The 26,620-nt window shown below is 52.3% G+C and overlaps 1 protein-coding gene across 3 annotated transcripts in view; it reads left to right on the top strand.

Moving 5' to 3' along the window:
- The window catches only part of RPH3AL (rabphilin 3A like (without C2 domains)), a 33,245-nt gene extending 18,460 nt beyond the window's left edge, over positions 1–14,785 (top strand). The window contains exons 6-9 of one of the 3 annotated variants that reach the window (XM_056506974.1): positions 478–655; positions 5,899–6,012; positions 6,294–6,395; positions 12,774–14,785. In XM_056506974.1, coding sequence (XP_056362949.1) covers positions 478–655; positions 5,899–6,012; positions 6,294–6,395; positions 12,774–12,808 — 429 coding nt within the window. In that variant the 3' untranslated portion in view covers positions 12,809–14,785. Of the gene's footprint in view, positions 1–477; positions 656–5,898; positions 6,072–6,293; positions 6,396–12,773 lie in introns of those variants that run through there. The other 2 variants (XM_056506972.1, XM_056506973.1) reach the window with 2 other exon arrangements.
- The last annotated feature ends 11,835 nt before the right edge of the window (positions 14,786–26,620 follow it).

Raw genomic sequence — 26,620 nt, 5'->3', positions numbered from 1 at the left:
GTCTGAGCTGCCACCTTCTCCCTTCCCCTGGCTTACAGCAGGCTCTATATTAAATATACTTAATAGAGTGCCTTCATCATGAGCTGCATTAAAGCTAAATTGGAGAGGAGAGGCTGTTCTTAGAGCAGATATTACAGTTTAGTGCTTGGGGTCCATTTCCTGCTGCAGGCTCAGGTTATTTGAGTGTTGTTCTTGTTGTGGGGTGTTGGAGTTTGTTACGTGATCTGCCTTGGCCTGAATTGCTCTGTGAGATGAGCACTGAGGTGTGTGCTGCAGGTACAGCACTGCTGCCAGCACCTTCTGCTCCTCCCTCCCTCTGGACCTGCTGGGAGCCTTCAGTGGTGGAAGGAGGGCAGAGATGAATCCAGGCTGGCAAGGAGTGGGCAGGCATTGGGGATCAGAGGGAGCATTTCGTGGTGGCTGTGCTCTCTTGCTGTGAGAGCCCAGCTGAAGGTGTGCTGTGTGTGTCTCTGGCAGGTGTGGAAGAGGTCTGGGGCGTGGTTCTACCGAGGGCTGCCCAAGTACATCCCTCCTTTGAAGAGCAGCAGCTGCAAACCCCAGGAGCTGCAGCCCCAGCCCTGGCAGGGCGAGGTGGCTGTGCCAGAGCCTGAGAGCAGCAGCAGCAGCCACTCCTTCACCTGGGCCAGGGGAAAAGGTTGGTCATCCCAAAAAACGGTGGGGAAAAGGACCTGGCTTCTTCCTTCCTGCTGCCAGGGTCCCAGCAGGGAGGGATCCAGGGGGAGTTCTCTGCTGGAGCTGTTATTCCATGAGGAGTGGTGTGTTTCTCACCTGGGTGTTGGAGTTTCATGGTGCTATAAATGAGAAACAAAAAGTCTCATATTCAGCACTGGGGATACATGAGGGGTCACAGCCCACTCCATGCTCCACCAAACTTGGGTTTGCAGATCCTTTTTATAGCATGGTTTCCTTGTAGTCATCAATTATTGTGATTTTTTTTGTTGTCAGAATTTTGCCAGGTAAGCAGTGGTGGTCAGAAAAGCATCCATGGGATCTCTGGGTGATGTGAAGTCTCTGAGTGATTTGTCAAGTCTCACAGATAACCATCTGGTCTGGGTAGATAAAGAGCAGCAGAAGTTGGCAAGTCTGGTCTCAGCAGATAGGCAGCATTGATCACACAAAGGCAGCAAATCTGATTTTGCAAAATCTATCAGGCTGTGGGAGAGTCTTGTTTTGCAAACTGGTATTAGAAAACATAATATTCATAACAGGGGAATTTAAAACAGAATGATTTTAATCATGTATTTCCCTTTATCTAGGTCCATGCCTCACCTAAGTATTCTGGTTTATACAAACTCCAAAACTTCTATGATTAACAGGAATCTTTTATCAATTATCACAATGGTGTGCTGGTTTTTTTGAGGATTTGCTGATATTTAAGTTCATGCTGGTGTCCCAGGTTAGTCCCAGTCCTGCTGCACTGCCTGTCCTTCAGCCCAGCCCTGCTTTCCTCATTCCTTGCAGCACTGTTTTCCTCACCCCACGGTTTCTCTGGCAGAGCAGACACCTGCCTGCAGCCCCCAGGGACTGTCCTCATCACTGTGCAGCCAAGGCTGGCCCCAGGCTGCTCATTCCCTCCTCCCTGGGCTCCTTGCTCTGCTGATTCCTCCCTGCCTGTGAGCTGGGCTGGAGCTGGCTCTGCCAGCATGGGAGTGCAGAGCCAGAGCTGCTCCAGCTCCTTGGTCCCCTTTCTCTCTGGGTTAACCTGGCCTCTCCCCTCCTGCTTTTTCCTGCTGGATCCCCCCAGCTGCAGAAGAGAACCAGCTGCATGCACTCTTCCACTTCTCACCAGAAGTGCAGGGGGAAATAACCTTTTAATAAAGGAACCTCAGGAGACCTGGGTTTACAAACCTTCTCTTCAGGGCCCAGCTAAGGAAGCACTCCCAGCCCTACTGTAACTTTTGCAATTAAAGACAAGTTAGATCAACAGTAGAGGGTTGTGTTTCCCTCCAGGAGATGCTTGGAAGGAGCTGTCTTAGCAAGAGGGACTGATTGATGAGGTTGTTTTTTGCTCACATGACAGAGAAAACATTAAGAGTTGAAGCTGTTGAGCCCAGGGCTGGCCTGCTGCTGAGTTCAGCTTTTCAGCTGAGTTTTGTTTTTCTGGAGAAGGCTTCCCCATAAATACAGGCAGGAGCAGGGGGAGGACAGCACAGTGACCTTTGGTGAGCTTTGATGTGGGTGCTGAGCTGCCTTTGTCCCTGCCCTCTGCTGTTTGTCTGGCTGCTGCTTTATGGCTTGGGTAATATTAATTTATGGCTTTATTTTCCGGTGCTTTCTTTCCCTGTTGCCCTTCCCTGTGAGGCTGCCTGTCCTCTGGACAGCTCTCAGTGGGCACTGCAGGCTGTATCCATCTCTGGAGCTGGGAGCCTGTCCATCTGCCCCCTCCTTTTGCCTCCCTTGCAGCTGCCAGTGCTGGGACTCCTGCTGTTTGTCATCCCACAGCTCTGCAGCCTCTTCCCCTGATGCTGACCCTGCAGCTGGAGCTGGGCTGAGCTGCCCCAGGCAGCTTCCCTGCATTTCTCAGCTCACACCTCACCCAGACACGTCCTTGCAGCTCCCAGTGTTTGTTTGGCAGGATGTTCTCTGCAATCAGCTCTGGCATTTCCCATGCCTGGCTCTCCATGATCTTGGCCAGCCCTGTCCAGCCCCTCTGCTCATCTCTGATGTGCTGGAGGAGCCATCCCTGAGCTCTTCAGGGCTTCAAGCCCTGCCACAAGCCCTGAGCATCCTCCCTGCCAGGAGCTGCCATTCAGCAGGGATGGGACAAACTTCAAGTGTCCCTTTTTTCCCCTTCAAAAGCAAGGGATCAGACTCAGAACCTGATATTTGCTCTCACTGCAGGAGGGTGGAAGGCAGCAGCACCCAGGGAGGGCAGGAAGAAAAGCCAACCCCACCAGGCAGAAGTTTTATTTCTGCACACCCAATATTCCTCCTGTGCTGGCTGACACTGGGATTTGCTGGTGCCTTGAGTTTTTCTGTTATAAACAAGCAGTTGCCATGGGAACCCTGCTATTAATTAAGGCACAAATGTATTGTCAGGAGGAGAATAGCAGCAATATTTCTTTCTGCTGGGCAGCAGCTCTGCTCCATGTGCTGGAATGTGGGTGGGATTCTGTGCTGGGTCAGGGGTGGGAGCAAGAGCAGCAGGTTTTGCTCCTTCCTGAGCTCTGCAGGAAAAGCAGCTGGGTGGAAAAGCAACACTGGGTGTGACCTGGCCCAGGAGCTGCCCTCAGTGGGGTCCTGGGCTGAAATAAATCCTCATCTCATCTTCTCTCACTTTCCCACCTGCAGCGACCAGGAGCTGTTCCCTCCCTGCTCCCCCCAAAATTCTGGGTGCTGCTGCAGGGCTGAGCCCTGCTCAGGGCTGTGCTGGCTGTGCCTGGAGCTGGGATTCCCACCTGCTTTCCCGTGGTTTTGGCAGCTGCAGGACGTGCCAGGCTGTGCTGGCAGCACCAGGGAGCTGGGGCAGCTCTTCCCCTGCCAAAACCACACATTGAACAGCAATCCCAGCCCCAGCTCCTTCCCCCTGGCCTCAGCACAGCCTCCCCAGGTCCTGCTTTGCCTCTGGGATCGCCATCCTGTGGCTCCTGTGCCTCTGGCTTGGGATGCAGCAGGTGTGGAGGGACCCTGGGCTCTGCCAGCAGCTCCAGGCTCTCACTGAGTGACCCATCTCCTGTGGAAATGCTGCTTTTCAGCAAGTTTTATCTCAGCAGATTTTGTTTTATGAGCTTTTTTTTCCCCAGTCAGCTGGAGATAGGGATGAATCTGTTCTGTTCTCTGAAAGAACAGCTGTCCAACGACTCTTATTGATATATCAGCAACTGCTGGAACACCAGATTTAAATCTTCTGGGCTCTGGAATGTGCCAGCAGAAGGGCTGGGAGTTTTGGATGAAGGATTACCCGAAAGAGAGACTTTGGTGCAGTGAGTAAAATACACTCTGATTGGCAGCAGAGGAAATGAGAGCAGACAGGGCTGCTCCTGTGGTGCCTTGGAGTCATTAATATTTTCTTCCCCTTGTGCTGGTTCTCTCTGAGCTACTGAGTGGCAGCAGGACAGGCAGCTAAAGTCACCTCCACTGATTCACTGGGGCCTTCTCCAAATAAATCCTGGCTCCCAGCATTTTCAGAGGATTCATGGAGGAAGGAGCTGTTCTAAAGCAATGGATTTTATGAATCCAGGAGGGGAAAAAAAAAAAAAAAAAGATGATGACCAAATGGAACAGGATTTCATCCTCTGAGAGAATTGAGCAATAAGATGGTCAGAATGAGTCTTAGAGCTGAGATTTGGATTGCAAAGGGAAAAAGCCCCACTGTGGTATGTATGGATTGTTTTTAATTGTTTTTATGGAACTCCCCACCTCTCCCAGGGAGTTCTGGGGTAGTCATGAACATGTTTTTTAGACAAATCTTTGCTTTGAGGACTCTAAGTCAGCATTGCAGCCCTTTATCTTGTAAAGGGCCCTTTTTCCCTCCCAGAGCCCCTTTCCCTGCAGGGAAAGGCTGTGCAGGGTGTGTATGAGGAGCTGCCTGCCAGGGCAGCTTCAATAATGCTCTGCAATAACACTGGCAGCCAACTTTAATACCCTCAGAGATGTTAGCATTACTTTAGGTATTCACCTCCCTTTTTTTAAAATGAAGTATTTTGTGTAGCACAGATCACTGCCTTGAATACAGAATGTTTGAGAGCTCCTGCTGTGTGCCAGGGGAAGGATTCCCTCCTCCTGCCCTGGGGAGTGCTGGAGGGTTTGGGCTGGCACAGAGGGTGGAGTGACAGCTCTGGGTCACCCTGTGGGGGCAACGTGGTTTGTTCAGCCACAGAGAAAATCATTCTCACAGCAATGTGGGATTCCAGGGATGTCCTGATGGATCTAAAAAAACTCACTGGGGCTTCCTGTTCTGACAGGAGAAGCTGTAGGTTGAGTGTTACCTATTTCACATCCCTCCTGGGCTGATTTTGGGATTTATTTTTTTTTTTTGTGACCTGCTGGTTGGGGTGCTGGAGAGCTGCTGTCTCCCTGCTCACATGGAGAAGAGCTGGAGCTGCAATCCCTCAAACAAATCAACAGATTTTTAAATTTTTTTTTTCCCATTACCTTCCTCCTCAGCCTCACCATTTCAGTTCTGAGATCAAACCATCACAAAAACCCAGGAATTGGGAAAAACACCATTCTCATTTTACCCAGAGCAGCTGGCAGTCGAGTTATCTCTCAAACCAGTGTAAGCAGGAGAGGTGTTTGCATAATTGCATGGAAAAGTGGGAAGAACCTGCCAGTTTGGGAAGCTGTGTCTGGCAAAATGAGGCTCCTTCAGCTCTTTTGGAAAATATGGGGAGTGGAAAGCAGCAGGAAGAGAGCCAGGATTCAGGGGGAGAAAAATACAGAGGGAAAAAAAGCAGTTTGAAATAGGAGCATCCTTAAGGAAAAGGAGTGACCCTTGCCTCTGGAGCTTTGGGGATGTAGGAATAATGTAATTTGCTGATGGGGATGATTTGATGTGCTCAGGATTTACCTGGTGTTTCCTCCCTGCAGAAAATAAATCCACATCAGGTTGGGTGTGAACAGCTGTGGGGGAGCTGCAGGGAGGGTCTCCTTTGGGGAGGGAGGAGGTGAGCAGTGTGCCAGGGTTTGTTCCTGTTTTATTTGGGTCCATCTGGCACCTCTTTGGGAAGTGGTGTGGATAACTGGGAATTGTGAATAACTGTGTGAATTGTGAATATGTGTGAATTGTTAATAACTGTGTGAATTGTGAATAACTGGGAATTGTGGATAACTGTGTGGATTGTTAATAAGTGTGTGGATTGTGGATAACTGTGGATTGTGGATAAGTGTGTGAATTGTGGATAACTCCTCTCTCCTCTCCCCTGATCTCTCCTGCAGTGGTTTCCAGTGACAGTGACAGTGACTCTGAGCTCAGCTCCTCCAGCCTGGATGACAAACCCATCCCTGTGGGATCCCAAGGCTCTCAGGGCAGGAAGCTCCAGGCAGGAATGGGTGAGGAGCTGCATTTCCTTGTGGCTGGAGTGGGGGAGGAGTGAAGTGCTTGAATGTTTGGCTCTTGGCTCAGCTGTGGCTGGGCCAGGTGAGGGTCTGGGATTCCTCCCTGGGTCATTCCATGGCCTGCAGCACATCCCTGGCCAGCTCCCCACTCCTGGCTCCACAGCACTGGAGTCACTGCTGTTTCCTGGGGGTCACCCAGCTCCTGGCTGGGTCCAGCTGGGTGTTCCTGCTCCTTTGGGATCCAGCTCAGCTCAGCAGCATCTCTGTCCTTGCAGCACCTCCCCTGGGCAGTGAGCAGGGGGCTGAGCTCAGCCCCACGGAGAGTGGCCAGAGTGACCAGCCCTGGGACAGGCACCACGGTGACACCAGCACCCCTGGTAAGCTCTGAGCACATCCCTGGGTTTTTTTTTTTTTGGGGGCTGAATTCCCTGGAAGCACAGCTCCCCCAAAGCTGTGGCCTCTGCATCACTCCTCCCTGCTCCTTTTTTTGTACTGGCAGGTGTCACACCTTCCTCCCTGAATGCAAAAACCTTTTTCTGCAGCATGAGTAATAGTGTGGGGTGGGAGCTGCCTGCACCCAGGGCTGGGCTGTGCCCCTCCAGAGCCTGCAGCTCCTCTGTCCTGCAGAGCCAGCAGGGCAGGCTGAGCATCTCCTCAAAGCAGCTCTAGGAGACCAAACAACACTTTTCCTGAAGTAAGGTGGCTCTTAAAGCCAAGCCTGGCTCTTCCCAGAGCTCTGCAGTGCACAAGAAAAAAGGCACTTTTTTCCCCCCTCAAAAACCTCAGAACAATTAAGTGCCTGGGAAGGCAGAGGCTGCTATCACACCTGAAAGAGATGCAAATGTGTTCTCTCTGCAGTTCCCACTAATTTAGTCACCAACCCCTCAAGTTATCATCCAGCCCTGCTCCCTCCTGAGCATCCCTGCCCTCTGACCTGCCCCTCCTGCTCCTCCTGAGCCTGCTTGGTGCTGGGCATGTTGAGGCAGAAATGGGATTAGAGAGAGCAGGTTCATCCTTCAGTCCCCTCCCCACACTTCTGCTAGAAACAGGCAGCACAAAATTGGTTCTCTGCTCCCCCCTCCCTCCCTCCCTCCCCAGCTTTCAGGGACTTGCAGTTTTATTTTGGTTTTCCACCAGGCAAACCAAAGCAGTGGTTCTTCTGCTGTGCCCTTCCTCCCCCTGGGTTAGACTGGGTGGTTTGTTTTAAGCTCCTGTTGTGTGTGGAATTGGAGAGGGTGGATTCCTGCTGTGGGCTGGCTCTGCTGCCCGTGGAGAGCTGCAGGGTGTCCTGTGGGATTGGGGTGGTGCTGCTGGATGGAAGGTGACCCTTTGGGTGCCCCTGATGGGTGGATGGACTTGGACAAAGTGTTTGTACTCAGCATTTTGTAGCTTCTCTTTGAGCCAGCTGCTGCCTGGCCATGACAGTGCAAACACCATTTCAGAGGCAAAAAAAAAAAAAAAAAAAAAATTAAAAAAAAGCCTTTTTCCTGTTAAAACTCTATATGCAAAGCTTGGCACAAGGGGTCAAATCTCCTTATGTAGATGGGGGAGAGCTAAAATAACAGCATGGGCAGATATTTTAAAAAGCAAAACTGCAGCAATCTCCTGAGCCCAGTTAAAATTGGCCCTGAGCTGCAGAGAGGATCCTGCTAAGGAAAAGGTTAAGCCAGGTTGGCTGCCCAGGGAGTTTCTGCAAAGATCTTTATTATTCCTGGGGTCATTTATTTCTCAGTGTTCTGCAGGAGGGGCTGCTTTGTTCAGGCAAGAGCCCTGGTGCAGGGACTCTGTGGCCTCCCAAACCCAGGGGAGGGAGGCAGGAAATCAGGAGTATTGCAGCACTTGGGTGCCTCCCTTTGCCAACAAACAGGGGCTGCTCTTGCTGTTGTTATCTCAGGAGTGATGGAGGTGATGGGTGCTGGATGGCAAAGCTCTCCCCAGCATCTCCCTGCCTGTGGAGCAGCTCCCAAAAACAGAGCCAGGGCCAAAGATCCTCATTTAAATTGCTGATGCTCAGCTGCAGAACAGGGCTGTTAAAAGATGATTTCCTCTGGTTCCTCTGCACCTTTACAGCATCATGTCAGGAGCAATTTTTGCTTCATATTATCACCTCAGGTGTTGTTCCACCAGTGACTTTCTTTGCACTTCTTTTTCTCACCTCTAACTCTGCTCTCAGTTGCAAATTTGCAGAGCACTTCAGCATCCTGAGATCCCTGGGCACCTCCAGAGCAGGGATTTTGGGAGTGATGCTGCCAAAGCAGCTGCTCTCACTGTCCTGGGCTCCTTCAGCCTGAAGGGTGGTGGCCAAGGGAAAACAAGGAGCTCTTGAGGAAAGGTGGGAGGCTTCCAGTGCTGCTCCAGCCCCAGTTTGCTGGGGCAGATAATGAAGGAGTTTGTCATCAAATGAGTCACTGTCAGAGCTGCCTTGGGATTTAGGCAACCTCAGCCCATGAGCCAAAGTTTCAGGAGAGTGGTGAGTTGAGAGGTTGCCAGTTTTATATTATTTTTTAATCTTTATTTTTTTTTTTACCACCTGCTCTCGAAGCCTTTCAGAAGCACCTTTTGCTTGTTGTGCTTCTGAAGCTCCAGTTCCTGGAGGTGATAGCTTTCAAGAGGAAGGTCACTCCTTTTCCCTAAGAATGTTTCATCCTAGGGAAAATTAAATTTGCACATATGGAAGAAGCACAATCTTCCTTTTCCCTCATTTGCTCCCAGCTAGGGCAGGTGACTCACCTTGTTCTGGCTGCACAGCTGATGCTGAGAGATGCCTTGAAAAAGAGCAAAAAAATCCCTTGTGTTGATTATGACATTTTTATTAAGGAATATTAAACAGAATGAAACGAAGAAATAATCAGTATCTTACAGTTTTTATTAGCCCAGGGAGAGCTTTTAATGGAGATAACAAATCCCATCTTGGGACTGCTGCAGGGGGTAAATTAAGGAGAAGTCATCTCCCCTCAGAGCAGCAGCAGGTGCTGCATTGCTGGGGATCTCAGCATCTTCTGAGGGCTTTGTCCCAGAACTGGGACAGAAATGGGTGAATCCTCTGATCCCTGCTGGAGGTTTGGGGGAAGCTGAGGAGGGAGTGCCAGTCACAGCCCCCCAGCCCTGCCTGCCAGTGTGTTGTGTAGAGCACTAATGCCTGGAGAGAGGTGCAGCAGCTGGCAGCTCACCAGAGCCACACCAGGCAGGAGCTGGGAGCAGCTGGCACTGCCTGGGGAGGGCCTGACAGCTCCTGCTGTGCACCTCAGGGTGGGACCTGCTGGGAGGTGCCCAGGTGCCATCAGGTGCAGCCTGAGCCCTTCTCCTGCACCTCCTGCACCTCCTGCACCTCCTGCACCTCCTGCACCTCCTGCACCTCCTCCTGCACCTCCTGCACCTTCTCCTGCACCTTCTCCTGCACCTCCTGCACCTCCTGCATCTCCTTCATCTCCTGCACCTCCTGCACCTCCTGCACCTCCTGCACCTCCTGCACCTCCTTCACCTCCTTCACCTCCTTCACCTCCTGCACCTCCTGCACCTCCTGCACCTCCTGCACCTCCTGCACCTCCTGCACCTCCTGCACCTTCTCCATCTCCTGCACCTCCTGCACCTCCTGCACCTCCTGCACCTCCTTCATCTCCTTCATCTCCTGCATCTCCTCCATCTCCTCCATCTCCTGCACCTCCTGCACCTCCTGCACCTCCTTCACCTCCTGCACCTCCTGCACCTCCTGCACCTCCTGCACCTCCTGCACCTCCTGCACCTTCTCCATCTCCTGCACCTCCTGCACCTCCTGCACCTCCTGCACCTCCTTCATCTCCTGCATCTCCTCCATCTCCTCCATCTCCTGCACCTCCTTCACCTCCTGCACCTCCTGCACCTCCTTCACCTCCTTCACCTCCTGCACCTCCTGCACCTCCTGCACCTCCTTCACCTCCTGCACCTCCTGCACCTCCTGCACCTCCTGCACCTCCTGCACCTCCTTCACCTCCTGCACCTCCTGCACCTCCTGCACCTCCTGCATCTCCTGCACCTCCTTCACCTCCTGCACCTCCTGCACCTCCTGCACCTCCTGCACCTTCTCCATCTCCTGCACCTCCTGCACCTCCTGCACCTCCTGCACCTCCTGCACCTCCTGCATCTCCTGCACCTCCTTCATCTCCTTCATCTCCTGCACCTCCTGCACCTCCTGCACCTCCTGCATCTCCTCCATCTCCTCCATCTCCTCCATCTCCTGCATCTCCTTGTATCTGCTCTGTGCTGGGAGAGGCTGAGCTGGGCTGGGCAGGGACTGCTGCTTCCAGCTCTCTCAATTTGGGGGGATTTATGCCTTGTCTTTCAGGAATTGTCTGGATTTAGGTGCTGTCTCTCTCTGTGGATTCAGGCATCCACTTTTGCTGATGAATATTCAAGCTGTTAATACACGAGCCAGGCTCAGCCACTCAGCATTATTTTCGTGGCAGGAAATTCTCTGGGCATCTTTGAAGTTAAAGCATTAACACTTCTATTTTCCCTTCCATTCTGCTTCTCAGATGTCTGCTTTGCTCCCTCAGGGACCATGAGGAGGTAACTTTTTGCTTCAGTGGGTCTGACTACTCCAAACCACGTAGGAAGAAAACAAAAAAAAAAAGAAATTGTCCTAACAATAATTAGGCTGCAAATGGGGTAGTAATTTCTTTAATGACTTGCTTCATGGCAGTCTTTGGGGAGTTGACTTTTGTTTTCCTGTGCTTGGTGAGAAAGTTGTTTAAATGTTTTCAGGCTTGTTTGTGTGAGCCAGGGTGGATTTCCAGGGCTGGTTTTGCAGCAGGCTGGAGTAGCTGGGAAATCCCTGCTCTTCCTCCCTCTGCCTGCATTTGGGGCACTGTTTGGGAAGATCAGCCTCTCCTCCTTCACCAACAGCCTCATCACATTTTGGGCACTGCTCTTTATCCCCTTTTTTTGCTCAGAGCTTGCTGGGATCGAGTTTTCCTGCTGCCAAGGAGGAGAAGTTGTCTGTCTTCCCCAAAGTGAAAAAATTGAATTGTGCCTTCATGGCTGAGGAGCTTTGAGCTGTCTCTGCCTCCTCATATCCACAGAGCACGGAGTGGTCCTGCTGTACTTATAAATAAAACATAGATTTGGGTAGTGGCAGCGTTAGGAAATGAATCAAGGTTTGCATTCCAGATACAATGCATTTGTAAATATGAACCTCAGGAGAAGCCTGTGCCTCCTTCCATGTTTGAGGGAATTAAAATATTTTCATCCTCGAGTGGTAGAAGCAAAACATTTTCAGCTCTTTCAAGCCTGCCTTGAAGTTAAGTGAATAAAGGCTCGAGTAACTAAAAAATAAATTACTTTCACTATTCCTGTAATTCTTTATGGAGTTTTAAATTGAAGGCTTCTTCCTTCAAAATAGAGGGATGACAAAGATTCATTCTCTTGGCTCTTTCACTCCATATATCAGGAAACAAGTCTGGTGCTGGGGATGAAACTCCTATTTTTGTGCCTTCCTTCCCACTGCACAGGTCTGTGCTTTGGCTTTGATCAAACAGCCTGTCTGGCCTCCTGCACCCAGCTCCTCACACTTGTTCTCTGCCCTCTGCAATGCATTCACTCCTCACTCTCCCAACCCTCCATTCAGCATTTTGCACAAAGCATCAAGGGCAGGGGTTGATGTCATCTTTGCAAAGAGAGCAGGAAGGGAAGAGCAGGGGAAGTCAGGGAGGTGGAAGTGAAAAGCCTGGGTTTGGGAGCCTTTGTGAGCACACAGAGAGGTTTTATGGCTCAGGAGGTTTTATCTTCCAGCAGGGGTGCCAGGCAGCAGCTGCTGGGAGGGATTTGCCTCCTTGAAGAATTCCCATTGCAGCTGTGATGTCCCTGTCCTTTCTCCAAGAGGAGGGGCAGGTGTGTCCCAGCAGAGCCAGAGGGGCTGAAGGGATCAGCTCAGCTTTGTTCAGGGCACAGGAGAGCAGGGCTGTGCCATCCCCAGCTGTGCTGTGCCCTGTGCTGTGTCCATCCCCAGCTGTGCTGTGTCCATCCCCAGCTGTTCTGTGTCCGTCCCCAGCTGTGCTGTGCCCATCCCCAGCTGTGCTGTGCCCATCCCCAGCTGTGCTGTGCCCATCCCCAGCTGTTCTGTGTCCATCCCCAGCTGTTCTGTGCCCTGTGCTGTGCCATCCCCAGCTGTTCTGTGTCCATCCCCAGCTGTGCTGTGTCCATCTCCAGCTGTGCTGTGCCATCCCCAGCTGTTCTGTGTCCTGTCCTGTGCCATCCCCAGCTGTGCTGTGTCCTGTGCTGTGCCATCCCCAGCTGTGCTGTGCCCTGTCCTGTGTCCATCCCCAGCTGTCCTGTGCCATCCCCAGCTGTGCTGTGCCATCCCCAGCTGTTCTGTGCCATCCCCAGCTGTCCTGTGCCCTGTCCTGTGCCATCCAGCTGTGCTGGTTCCAGTCCATGGCCCAGGCTCATGCAGATCTGGGAGCTCTCATGGCAGCTCTGCTCTGTCCTCCCCCCAGAGCTGAGGTTTGGCTTTTTGGGGGAGCCTGCACTCAAGGACCACTTCTAGCAGCACAGCTCCTCATTTCTCCTCCTTCCCACATTTCCTCCCCCTGTCTTTTCTTCCTTTAATCAAGTCTAATGGGCCCTGACTGCTGGACTAATGATGCATCGATGTTCTCTTTATTATTTTTAGGAAGCTCTTAAATGGCACTGAGCATGCAAAAACAACATGGAATAACTTGGTGGAGCCTCTCCCCTTCAGTGCCTTCCAAACAAACTTTTGTCCTTTGTTTGTTTTGAAGGCAAACGAGGAGTGCACAGCAGAGCACGGCCCTGATGGAGCTGAAGGTGGAGCTGCTTTCCCTGGATCCTGCACTGCCATTCCCCAGATCCCACTGCAGCCAGGGGTGATTTTGGGATGCTGACACCTGGGACAGCAGCTGCCTGTCCTCTGTGAGCCCAGGCTGTGTTTTTTTGGGGAAGGGGTTGCTGGTGGTTCTGGGGTGAGTCTGGGGGAGCTGTGCTGCTGCTCCCTCCCTCTCTGCTCAGGGTACAGAAACACTCCCAGCAGTTTGCTGTGGATTTTTCCCTCCCCTTGGCTGTGCCCTGGCTGGTGTGGGGCTGTGGGATCAGGGCAGATGTGTGTTTGCTGCAACCCCCAGCCCAGCTGAGTGCCCAAATTGGATAAAAAAAGCTTCAGATGATTTTTTTATCTTGTAAAGCTCTGCAGATTCCCCTCCCACCTGCACACCTTACATGAGCAAGGGCCTTTCTTTTGCCTTTTTCCTGGAAGTCTTGAGCATGTGGCTGACTCTGGTGGTGTCATCATGAGTCAGGCTGTTGAAAAGTGTGTGCCCTGTTCCTGCTTATCCTCCAGGACAGAAAATTTCCCTCTAAAGCCTGACAGATGAGAAAAATCAAATTACCTACATCTCTAGAGCAATTAGATCTTTGAAGACCTGAACAAAACCCACACTGGGCTGGTAGAAGTCTGTGGATTTTATTAAATGCTTTGGAGCTGACCTGTCTATAATGAAGAAACAAAGAATTCCAAAAAGTTCCCTCTGAAATCACAGAGTTAAAGGCAATTTGTGCCCATTAATGTCAGCCTTTCCCCTCAGTTATTACTCTCTTGTTCTGTTTTCCTTTGCACTGGGCACTTTGTGTGCATGTAGTATGTGTTCTTACAAATGGCTGCAGTATGAAGATAAATGAGATGGGGTGCTGGAACACTCCAGCAGGATTGGAAATCAATCCCTGACTTGCTCTTTAACTGGCCATGGCCCATTCCCTGACTGCTTTCCCAGCTAATGTGCTGTGGCAGGTTGCTGGTGAAATGTTTCCTCTGTGATCTGCTCCTGCCCTTTTACAAATGACAACAAAACCTTTGGCTCCCTGAGATGGCAATCACTGAATGTGGGCTCCCCACCACCAGTGCTGGACAGAGCAAGGGATGAGGTTTGTCTCCCCTGAGGGGTTTTTATGGCATGGGCTGTGCTGTGAACCTGCACCTATGGAATGGGCAATGCCAAAACCATCAGCTGTACCTGAGAAAAGTAACTCCAGCTGTCACCTTTTGTTGAAATAGTGGTGTGGTTTCAGAGCTGCTCCTTCTGAGAGCTGTGGGGTCTTCAATTTCCAAAGTGTTTAGGTACCAGAAGGAGTTCTGTTTTGCCTTGAAGCTTTTGCCAGTGCTGGTGAGGCTTGTCTGGCTCATCCCTGCAGTGCCTCAGACAGCCTGGCCTGCCAGGCAAAGCTAACTCTGCTGCAGAAGGAGAAGGAAAAAGGCTTTTAGGAGCTGACTCTGTTTTCTTTAAACCTGTTACTTTCTCGTCAGCAGCTCTGCACTGGGTTGGAAAGAGCTTTTTAAAATGAGGAGTGTCATTTCTGGCTCTCCTTGGTGCTCCATCCTGGGCAGCCCAGCCCCATCCCCACCCCTGGAATCCCTGCTGTGCCACTGGCAGGCACCAGCCTGATTTCTAGCTGAGCCCAGCTTTGATAAAACACTCTCAGAGAGAAATCTGACATGGCTCTGGTGCCAGTGAGACTGGAAACTTTTCTTTCTTATGTCTGTATTTTATCCATGGGGTAATTGCACCTGTGTTCAATCTGTGGGGAGACTCCTCTTGGATTGAGGGAAGGATCAGTTCCTGGGCAGTGTGATCCAAGCACAACTCAGCTCTCTGCACTATTTTATTTTGAAGACTTTTCCCTTTGTGCTGATTCTCTTGGTTGTGTTTTGCAGCTTTTGTTGGAATATCATCCTGAACTTGTATCTGTCTTTTGAGCTGGCAAGAAGGGCTCAGTGAATGTGCTCAGTCTGGTCATTTGTGTTTGTTATTTTCTTGTTCTCATCTCCATCCCTCACAACTTTTATGTGCTGTTTTACTACTGGAAACAATAAAGCTTTTGCTCAGCAACAACTTCTTGCCATTCGTGAAACACTAAAAAAAAAGTTCTTTTCTTTTTGTAGATACTCCCCAAATCCTCCAGCAAGGCAAGACAATAACCCAGGCAGTGGAATTGTGATTCATGTGGCTGGAGTTTAATTGAATCCTGCACTTGAAGGTCACCTTTTGTCCTGTCCCCTCCTCTGTGCTGGCAGGGGCACAGATTTGCTCCTCAGCCCCTCTGTGAAGGTTTTCCTCTCTGCAACCACTGCTCACCAAGCAGCACCAATTGTCCTTCAGCCAAGGGCTGTCCCCACAGCCCAGAGGCTCTGTGACAATCAGGGTCCATTAAACTTGGCCCACAGAGAAGTGTCTCTGTGTCTCCTCATTGTTTGCCAGAGCAGCCCTGGCTGCTCCTGTTCCCTCAGCATTCAGCCTCAAGGTTTCAAATAGCTTTTTAATCTGTTTTTTTTTTTTTTTTTTTTTTCTGCTTTCTCCCATTCTAAAAGCTCCTCAGTAATTGCTGCTGGGATTGTTCTGCTGGGGAGCTGCCATCAGCCCAAGGATGGAGTGTGTCAAGGACTGAGCTCCCCTCTCTGCTTGCCATGACAACAGCACCAGATGGGAGAGTCTGCTGGGGGATCTCTGGAGTCACAGGTGCTGCCTGTGCTTTGCCAAGTCGCCCCTGTTGGTTTTTGCAGCTGAGTTTTGGGAGGGGAGGGCAGTGAGAGCCTTGTGCACCTCCAGAGTAGCCAAATGGGTTTGGGCAACGTGGTTCTGGGCAGTGCTGAGGCAGCAGGAGTGCCTGGGCATGGCTCAGGCTGGCAGAGAGCTCTGAGCCACCTGTGCAGTTAAACCTGGCAGCACCTGCTCCTTTCCTCCAAGGGGCTGCAGTCCCTCCAGCTCTCCTCTCCCTTTTCTGGCTCCCATCACCTTGTTCCTCTCCAGCCTGGGGCTGCTCTCCCAGTGAGGGGCACAGCTCAGGGAAGGTTTTTGGAGGGGCTGATGCTGCATTCCCACAGGGAGACTCAGCAGGAGTGGGAGGGCAGGTGATGGGTCAGGGAAATTTTCATCCTGAGCTGCTCCTTGAGAGTCTCCCTGCCCAATTCCTCTGTTGGCAGCGTGTCCAGGTAGTGCTGGGATTGCAAAGATCAGGATCTTGAGGATCTGACCTCACCTCCTCCCACTTTTCATCACTTTTTATCACTTTTTATCAGCTGGTGACTCGCTGATAATCAGGAGAGGGCTGCTGGAGTGTGACTGACTTCTGATTTCAGAGCTGGCCAATTACCACAGGACTCTGGCTGCTTTTTGTTATTTGCAATTTTACATCTTCTGTTCCAGCTCTGCTGTCCCATCCCAGGGAGCTGCCCTGGTCCTGGGTTTTGGGACTGGATTTGGGAGCTGGGTGGAGAGATCCCATTTCTGAGACTGGTGCTAACCCTGCACTGCTGCTGGGTGTTTCAGACTCACCCTCAAAAGAATCCCCAGACTGATCCATTGCCAGCCCCTGGGACAGCAGCTGGATCACCCACAGCAGCTGAGCCCAGCATTATTTATTTCTCAGCTGGTGAAGCCAAGCCCAAGAAGATCTCAGGGAACAGCTGAGCCCCACTGTGGGGCAGGAGGAGCAGGAGCTGAGCTGCTGCTGGGACAGACCTCCATCTCCAAATGGCCCTCCTGCAAAATTAAACCCCTCCAAGCAATCCCACCGTGGCAGCACCAATGGAGCCCTGGAGGAAAGGAAAACAAACTGAGAAATGCAAATGAGGGATGTAAATCTATGTCTGGGAGGTGCCTGTTTAATTAGCATCGTTGAGCAGCCTTGATGTGGTAAGTGCTAAGGAGGAAACTGCCAAATTTCCCCAGTTTTGATAGCAGGTGACTTGTGTTCTGTTTGAATTTCCACTTTGTGATTGTTTTGCTGTGCTGCCTGCATGAGGAATTGGCTCTTGGTGCCAAGGTGCCCAGGACAGGAGTTTATTTGTGTGATAAATCAGAATATCCCTGTGAGGGTGTGGGTTGTTTCTCCCTACCCCTGCCCATCCCAGCACTCTGGTGCTGACTGGTGCCACATGAATATTTTCAGCACTGATAACGTTTGTGAGCTGTTGGATGCTTGGCCTGGACCTGCCTGGGAGTTGCAGGTGAGATGCCCCAGGCTCTGCCTGGCCAGGTTTTTATCCCTGTGCAGGCTCTGGGTGGTGCTGGATCACAGATCACTGCTCCTGGCCCTGGGAGATGCTGGGATTGGGATGATGGAGTGCTTGGAGAGGACAAACAATGATGCTACACCCAAACAATGCCTTTCCCTCCCCTCCTTTCTTTTTCTGTCAGTTCCCCATTCAAGCTTAATAAGATCAGTGCAGATAATTTCTGTATTCCTGCAAAACATCATTTTCCCTCCTGTGCTTTGCCAGCTGCATGCAGTCAGGCAGGCAAATTCACACTTCCTTCTGCATGGTTGTGAATGGGTGCATCTGTTCCTCCAAGATAGGGAAAGGAGGCTGAAAGGGCTGGAGAGGGAGAGAAGAAATCAGATGCAGCCTGTGCATTACCTCTGTGCAGAGGGAAGCCTGCAGGAGTCAGATTTTTGCAGCACAGGCTCAGTCCTGATGGATTTTTGGAGGTGGGGGAGGCAGAAAAGGGGTTTTGTTTAATGGGGCAGCACAGCCAGTGGGGCAGGGATGCTCCAGGGGGCTCAGCCCCATCGTGATCGAGGTGCCTGGGGCTGGTCCTGCTCCTCCCTGGCTGGAAATCACACCTGCCTTGTCCCTGGGCATTCCTGACCAGTCCTGCACCCCTGATCCTGCACCTCCACCTCCCCAGGAGCTGCCAGCCCTTGCTGGGGTCAGGCCTGGGGCAGATGCAGAGCTGGAGGCTGCTGTGCAGCAGCAGAACTCATTGGCTGGGTTTGCTTTCCTCCCTCCTCCCCAGGAGAGGAAGGGGTTTAATTTCCTGCTGTTATCTGGTGTGCCCAGCTGTGAGCCACCCTGGCTGATCAGACACTCCAGTGGGCTCCACCCAGCATCCCATCGGGATTTTCAGTGCTCTGCCCAAGCCCAGAGCCCAGCAGAGATGCTCCAGCCCCTTCCCTCCTCCTGCTGCTATAGTTTTGGGCTCCTGCCTCATTGCCTGTGACAGGAGTGTCAGGCATTAGCACCTAATGGCACACCAGGTGTTCTTCCTCCAAAGCAGGAGGTTTTCAGCCAGAAATTCTGGTGATGTCCCTCCTGTCGAGGTGGGAGTGCCCCCACTGACCCCTCTGCTGGGTTTGTTTCTGTTCCTCCTGTGCTTTGTGAGTCCAGGAGTTTCCAGATATGGGAACAGCTTTGGAGTGAAATACAGCACACTCCACTTAAAACAAGGATAAAAGTTTCCCAGAGGGTCTTGACATGGCTTTTACTGCCCATTTAACAGCCTGAGTGGTGCAGCAGAGATGTGCTAAATGCCAGGCTTTGAAACTGTGCAGGGAGTGCAAGAGGTGGTGAGTGGGGGCCAGGCTGCCTTCCTCACCTTCCTCACCTTCCTCATTATCACCTTCCTCACCTTCCTCACCTTCCTCACCTCCCTCACCTCCCTCACCTTCCTCACCTTCCTCACCTCCCTCACCTTCCTCACCTTCCTCAGAACAGAGCTGGGCTCCAAATCCAGTCCCCCAGGCTTGGACTGACCCAAGTGAGCAGTTTGTTAATGCTCCTTTTCTCTCCAGTTTCTCCAGGAGAGGCAGCAGGGTGTGTGTGGGTTGGTTTGGGTGGGCAGACCCTGAAAACACCATTTGACCTTTTATTGATGTGGCAGCAGAAAAGGGGAGAGAGTTCTGCTCCAGCTCACAGCACCCCAAGAAAAAAAACTTCCCAGTGAGCTGCCTGCAGGATTTGCTGCTCTTGCTGCTGCTGCTGGGCTCAGGTGGGTTTAATCCCAAGGACACTTTGGGGTTTTTGGCTCTTTGCATCTTTCAGGCCAGCACTCAGAGATAAACCCCTGTAATTTGCAGGGCACTGAGGCTTGTGGTTCCCCCTGGCTGGATGGAAATGGTTTGGACACCCCTGGGCTGGTCCTGCTGTCTGTTTTTATGGCAGCCTTTGGAAGGAGCCAGCAGCAATTCTGGGGGGCTGAGAGCAAATGTGAAGCTCCTGGTCCTTCCTAAATCACAGTTCCTGGGGTTGTGAAGGGATTTGGTGACTCCCTGAGCAGCTCTGCTTTAGGAAAGCCCTCAGGGACACCCTCACCTTGTAATTTTGTGGGTGGGCTGCAGAACTTTGTGCTCAGATATTCCTGCACTCCTTTAATGCCAGACACCCAGGAGGGGAAGCTGCTGATTTCTTACAGCCCTATAAACCTGATGTTGCCACCAAATTGTTGTGATGCTGCTTTGAAGGGATTTTTGCCTTCCTGTGGTTGCAGAGTCCGTATTTCTACGCCAAGAAATCAAGAATCAAGTAATTCAATCTCCCTCCCCCTCCCTGTAAAATCAAGTAATTGAATCAAAGGGCACGTGATGTGAAAAGACAGAGGAAGGAGTTCATTTTGGGTTCCCTTTATTGGCCTCTTAAATTCTGAGTTTGCAGCCTGCTGGGAGTGTTTTATTGATCCCTTTTTCACAGCTGAGAGCAGGATGGACTGAGCTGCTCCTTATCCAAGAGCTGGTGGGATGTGGCAAAGGGGAATTCAGCCTGGGTGACCCCAGTGCTGAGTCTGGGGGTGTTCTCCTGAGCCTGGACACCCTGAGGAGGGGAAATGTTGCTGTTTGTGGGCACCTGAGTGGTTTGGGATCGTCCCTGAGAGCAGGAATGGCCCCGGGGCTGGAGCTGCCGGTGGTCCCTGGCTGGTGGGTGGGTGCAGCTTCATCGGGATGCAAATGGATGTAAATTCATGTAAACACATGTCTGCGTGCAGGTAGCAGCTCGTGCCCGAATGATGCGAGTGTTCTAATCCGATAAGGCTAATGTCATCATTATCAGCACACGGGGTTCATTAATACAGTTCCCGGCTCTTACCCATCGCTGCCACCGTGACCACACCCAGGATTCCAGCCCTGGCAGGGGAGGGGAGGGGACACCCAGGGCGTGGTGGCACCAGGAGGGACCTTCACCTGTGTGCTGAGGTGTCCTGGCCAAGGTGTCACCTGCCTGCTGAGGTGTCCTGGCCAAGGTGTCACCTGCCTGCTGAGGTGTCCTGGCAAAGTGTCACCTGCCTGCCACGCTCTCCTGGCAGAGCAGCAGGAGACCTGGAGCAGGTTTCCCAGCTCCTGCAGAGCAGCCAAAGCAGCATTTCTCCCTATCTGTGCTGTGATCAGATGAACAGGGCTAGCAGGGCCATCTAGTGACTCCTCTGGCTGCTAAATGACCTGGGAGGGGCCCCCCTCAGCCATGGCCATTTTAAAGTTTGTATTTTCAGGGATGCCACCTCTCCCTCTGTCTGTCATCCTCCCAGCTGGTGGGTATTCTTTGCTCCAAAGTTTTGTTTTCCCTGCATCACCACAGAGCTGGAAAATGCTTGGACTTCCCTGGAGTGGAGAGGAGCTTTGTCCTGGGCTGGGTGAGAGGAGGTCAGGCAGGTGAATAGCCTGGATCTGAGCACCCTGCAGGCTCAGGATGCTCAGCCCTGCCAGGAGTGCTGCTCTCCAGGCAGGAATCAGCTTGGCTGGGCTGTGCCCTCCGTTTCTCCCACAGTGAGTTTGTCTCTGTGTGAGCAGCCCTGCCTGCTTCAGGCAGTCTGGGCTTGTTTGCCTCTCAGCAGCCTGGTCCAAATTAATCTGTGGGGTCTTTTCTTCTTCCTGCTCCTCTTCTTGCTTCTCTTCTTGCTCCTCTTCTTGCTCCTCTTCTTGCTCTTCCATTTTTGCTCCTTTTTTCATGTTGGCACCAGGCTGGGATTTGAGGATGGGGCCAGGAAAACGCCCTGGCACCCACAAAGGATCATTTCCTCACAGCTCATGGGTGAGCCTCATCATCCAGGGGTGCACAGGACATCTGCCAGCCCTGGGAGAGCAGCAGCCAGGACAGAGCTGCCCCAGGGCTGTGGCAGGTACAGGGATGGCACAGGGGCTTGGGCACATTGCTTTTGACAGGATGTCATTGTCCTGACGTGGATGTGGGAGAGGAGCAGCTCTAAAGCTCTCTTAATGCAGCCAAATTGCTCTTTAATACTGCAAACCCGAGATGTTATTTTGTGAATCCCTGGAGCTCACTCTGCTGCTGGTTACTGGTGGCTTTTTTCCCTCTGCTTGCATCCAGCTCTGAATTCCTGGGGCGTGGGGTGGGAGCAGTTTCTCCTGGTGCCTCTGTGAAGCTCAGCTGCTTTCTGCCCTCTCTTGGCTCCTCCTGTGCTGGCTCTGGGAGCTGCTGTGACTCCTGAGATGCCTCTTCCCACCAAAATGTGAGCAGAAAGTCTATCCATTTCCATGGCAACGGGGCTGGGCCCTAAATGCTGATGGGAGCTCTGGTTCTGGACATTTCTGGAGTGGGAAGAGCTGGGGGTGCAGTGCCCAGCCCCAGCACAGAATCCATGTCCCAGCCACCACAGGAGGTGGTGCTGCTGCAAAATTACCACCAGGCTTTGCTCCTGGCTGCCTGGAAAGTCTTGAGGAGCAATGTTGTCATCCTGCTGCAGCTGGGAGAGCCAGGGAGGGGTAAAAGCAGGGTAAAACTCCTAAGACAAGTCAGCTGGATAATCTCAGAGGACACTGACTCCAGCTTGGAAAGGCACTGAGAGCAGATAAAATTAGTGTAATAGGAGTTGATGCTGCACAGAAGTCTCCCCTGCCTTGATTGCCAGGGAGTGGGTCTGCATTTATCTCACAATGGGTCACATTTATCAGGCCCAGCACCGTGGGAGAGGCTGGCTCTGCCCAGCCTGGTGATGGCAAACCCCTGCCAAGGCTCTGGAGTTCACAGATCAGGAGAGAAAGGTGAGGAAAAAGCCTCCAGAAAAGGTTCATCCCTAAGAAATCCCCCTGAGGACGGAGCCCTTGGCAGGGCAGTGCCCCCAGGCTGGATGTGCTTCTCCTCCTGGGCCCCTTCTGGGTGGATTGTCCTGCAGGTCACGCTGTGCACAGAAAAACTGCTGGAAAACTGTGTGGATTTACACTGTGCTGCTCAGGGCTGGGACCCTCTGCTGGGTCTGCAGGTGCTGGAGGGCTGGCAGAGGGGTGGCAGGGTGCAGCAGAGCAGCTCCCCTCCCCAGCAGCAGGCCCAAAAAACCCAGTGCGTTAAAATTACAAAAGAAAACACCAACTATTTTGGGATTCACATGGAAATGGCAACATATGCTAAACGTTGAACATCAGCCCCTACCAAAAGTTGAGCTATTCTGGGCCCACCCTGAAGATGCAGGGAGAGCTGGTGCCTCCCTCCCTGCTCCTGGGAGCTCCTTTCCTTCTGCAGGTAGCAAAGTGCTGGCCAGGAGGATTCCATCCACCTTTGCCACTGGTCTCTGGGACTTCAATAAAGTCCCTTAAAGAATATTTAGAGAGGAGAGGGCTCTTCCCTGCTGGCATTTGGCCCTTGCCTGGCTTTCTGCAAGGGTTTGTTTGTGTCTGCGCCGTAATAGGGTGTGGGTTGTGTTCCACCACAATGATTTTGTTCACAGCTAGTAATTGCTGGTTAAATCTGGTCAAATGATGGTTGTTAGCAGGGCCTGTTGGAGCACAGATAACCTCAGATATTATCCAAGCAGAGGAGCAGTGGGTGCACTGGGGTATCAGCACTGCTGGGGAGCTGTAATCAGCACAGCCTGCAATAAGCTCCTTAGGATTATTTTTTGCCAAGTTTCCCAGTTATCAGTATTGTTGTTATTGCTTTACTTAGCAGATGCAAAGGCTGTTTGAGCAGCTAAGGAGTGCAATCCACTGGATGGGCTCAGCCAAGGCTCCCCAGCAATCGAGGGCAGGGATCTTTGAGGGGAAGCTGCCAGGAGACAGTGCCCTGAGCCAGGCACATGTTGCTTTTCAATTAACCCCCTTCCCATGCACACAGCCCTGCTGGAGCTGAGCTCATTGGAAGAAATAAAAAATATGTTTTGTAGCTCCCAGCCATGGGAACTGAAGGCAGGGTGAGTCCTGAGTCACCCCAGAGGGATGGAGGGGGCTCTTCCAGCAGGGTTGGTACCCCCAGCCCTGCCCCTGCAGCCAGACTGAGCTGCTGGTATCTGCTGGCACCTCTCCTGCAAGCTGGGGGTACTTTCAGGCTTAAAAGTGGTTGGGAAAAGTGAAATTCCAGCCAGGAATTCTGCAGTGCAGGCTGGTGCTCCCTGGGGACACTGAGGAACCTCCCTGTCCCACCTCTCCAAATTCAAGGATGAGATCCAGAGGCAGTGAAGGCTTTTTTTGGCATCATCTCTTTGTGCTCTCTGCAGGCTTTTCACCAGCAGAGCAGGGGGTTCAGAGAGACTCTGAGCTGACAAAGAAATAACAAAGAACCAGCAGGTCAATCACTGAATCCCTGGCCAGCAGTGGGATGTGCCATGCTGCTGCTGTGCTTTCCATTTGGAAAGGGATGGATCAAACTGGAATCAGCCCCTGCTCTCACTGATTTAAACCTGGAACAGCAGAACTTGATGCCCAGCATTTGTAGGGAAATTGGTTGAAGAGTGTCCTGAGGACAGCCTGTGTTTTGGGGTGCGTGTTTAATCCGTGTGCTGCAGTTTTGGGGGCTTTTGTAAGAATATTCCTTCTGTTTGCCCATTTGCAGGGCACTTCCAGAGGAGGAATCTGGGCTGTGGCACCCAGAGTGAGTCCCTCAGGCTTTTTCTGGATGTGCTTAAACCTGTGCTTGTGCCCCTGTTTATTTAAAGTAAAACCTTTGTGTTTTCAGAGCTGGGCTGGAGTGACAGCTCCTACATGCCACATCCCAAGTAGAATGTCACAGGTGCTGAGCTCTTGTTTTCCTGGGAGAAAACACAGATTTTGACAGGGACAATTGCTCTTCCCCCTCATCCCATCCCTGCTTTGATGCTGGCTCTGTGGTGCCCACTTCCCCCTTCCCTGAAGGCTGCCCCCCTTCCTACAGGGATGGATATGCCCTGACAGAGTGGCTTTGCTTCCTGCCATGCAGAGCTGAGGGTTAAAACTGGCATTTTAACATTCAAACTCTCTCTCCTCCCTCCTGGGGGCTGGTGGGGAAGTCAAATTCCCCCTCCAGGGCAGCAGAGGCCACGTGCGTGGGCAGAGCCAGGGATCAAACCAAGTCACATTCCAGGGCATTAGACAGACGGTGGGAATTAAGAGCTTTACCTGGAAACTGGCTTTGTATCTGCAAGCCCTGCTTTTGTCTTCCAGCCCAACTTTCTATTTTTGTCCCTTTTGCCTTCCATGCTGTCGTGTGGGACACATTTGGGGAGCCCTGGGTAAATTCGGGGCTGTGCAGCACAGGAGGAAACACTCAGGCAGCATGGGGAGGTAGGAAAAGTCTGGTTTATCAAAACCAAGCTGCTTTGGGACTCATTAAGAGCTAAGAAAAGGCTCCAGCTGCTTTCTGCAGGCTTGGGATGGGGCAGGGATCTGCAAAGTCCCATCTGGGCTATCAGCAGTGAATCTTGGTTTTGGTTTCTCTCTGTCTACAAGGCTGGTGATTGGGTCTCCCTTGGGAGCCACCCCTGCCCTGCTTCAGGGAGTTTGTCTGCTTCAATTCTGCTTTTTTTTTTTTGTCCTCTTGTTGTTCTTCTGAATCCCTGGGTGAGCTGAGCATCTCTCAGTTGGTGCTGCCAGGCCCTGATCCTGGCTGTGGATGCAGCAGGAAGAAAAGCTCAGAGGTTCTCCTTAATTCCCAGAGCCTTGATTTTTCTGTCCTGTAAAACAATCTCTGCCTATTTGGGTCTTGTGCTCTCTGAGGAAACATTTGGAATGATGACGCTTTTGTAATGGTAGTAACGGCATTAGGCTCTCGCACGTAACTTGATTTTATTTATTTATTTATTTATTTGCCCTTTCTCAGAGGAAATTGCTGCTATTTTCTGGGCATCAGGCCCAATTTCTGCTTCATTCTGTCTGAGTCCACACCACATCCTGGATGCTGCACCCAAAGATGGAGCCTGTGTGGGGGAACACACCCAAATCTGGAGGTACCTCCTTGTGCCTGCCGTGATATTTCCACCCAGCATCAGCCCACCTGCCAGATTTTCAGCCTCCACGTGCAGAGCAGGTGGCATTTCCATCTGAATTAATGTCCTGGGAGTCCTTGGATATGGGAAGGGGATGAAACTGTCTGAGGCTGGATTTGCTGCAACAGGCAGGAGCCACCCCGGAGTGAAAATGTGGCAGGGACACACAGGAGCAGCGAGCTGTCTCCTGCTCTCCCAGGTCATGAGATCATCCTTAGATGTGCTTCATGTCAGGTACAGAGCAGTGACAAGTTTGGATGCTTCAGGGGAGAAACATTCACTTCCCTGTGAGGAGTAAATTAGGTTCGTTTGCCTGGTGTCAGTGTGTTATGACTCAAAGATGTGCATTAACATTTACCAAAACCTGAATGAAAACTAAACTCTGCTGCAGACAGAAAGGCTGGGTGTCATCTTGTTGGGATTTGGGGGAAATCCTCTGAAGAACAGAGCTTTGTTTTTAACAGTCACCTGGGTGCCAGGCTGCAGAGACTGCATGTCTGAGGGATGTGCCAGGTTAGCTGGTGGCCCTGGCTGTGGGCAGCTGGGCACGGTGGTGGGGAGCAGAGCATGCCAAGTGTCACACCAGACACCCCAGGGCTGAGCCAGCAGAGGGGCTGCTCCTCTGGAATATTCCAGACACATTTTCCTGGGCAGGGTGAGTTACTTGGGCAGGATTTTACATCATTTTCTCACAGTGCTTCTTTTCTGACGCTCCTTGCTGAAAAGTCCACTTCCAGTAGCTTGTGAAGCCACAGATTTACTGATTTGAACACAGGGGGAAGTGAGTAAAAACAGTTTGAGACCAACCCCCTGAGCAAAGCCCGGCTCAGCATTTTCCAGGGAGCCTGTGGCAGGAGCTGTTGCCTGTCCTGGCTGGTGCTGGGGCCCTGGCAAGCCCAGGCAGGAGCAGGAGAGGTGCTGAGAGTGGCCACAGTGGCACTGAGCCCTGGCCCAGCCCATCCCTCTCTCCCCTGTGATGCTGCACAGCTCCGTGGCAGGGGCTGTGCCACCCGGGCCACGGGCAGGGGACGTGTCACTTCAGTCCCTGGTGTGATCCCAGTTCCAGAAGCAGCTGGTGCTGAGCTCTGGAGGGGACCTTGCTGTGAGCTGGGGCAGCAGGAGTCAGGGCTGTCCCTGTGAGTGGGCAGTGAGTGGTGCCATCCCTGCCCCTGGCTCAGGATGTGGCACAGCATGTCATGGTCAGAATCCCTGGGTGCTGTCACCGTCCCTGGGTGCTGTCACCGTCCCTGGGTGCTGTCACAGTCCCTGGGGGCTGTCACCGTCCCTGGGGGCTGTCACCGTCCCTGGGTGCTGTCACAGTCCCTGGGTGCTCTCACCGTCCCTCTCCACATCCCCACCCATCAGGACGATGTCCCCTGACCCTGCCGGTGACCTCAGCCCCCCGGAGGGCTCTGCCAGGCACCAGCCCCGCTTTGGCAGGGGACAAACCCAAGCCCACCTCCGCACTGCCCATCACCCCGGCTCCTGCGGGCCGCGCCCGGCCGGGCTCGGGGGCTGTGCCGGGGAAGGGGCTCGGCGAGCGGGCTGCCCACGCTGGTGGCCGTGTGGCCAGGCCGGCCCCAGCCCTCATTCCTCCGCTGCTGGGCACCGCTTTGTTGCTAGCTGGTGACATCACCCGAGAGCCCACCCCCTGCCTCTTA

The sequence above is a fragment of the Oenanthe melanoleuca genome, chromosome 19 (genome assembly GCF_029582105.1).
Source record: "Oenanthe melanoleuca isolate GR-GAL-2019-014 chromosome 19, OMel1.0, whole genome shotgun sequence".
NCBI classification, from domain to species: Eukaryota; Metazoa; Chordata; class Aves; order Passeriformes; family Muscicapidae; genus Oenanthe; species Oenanthe melanoleuca.
This window is presented reverse-complemented; position numbering and strand designations above follow the sequence as displayed.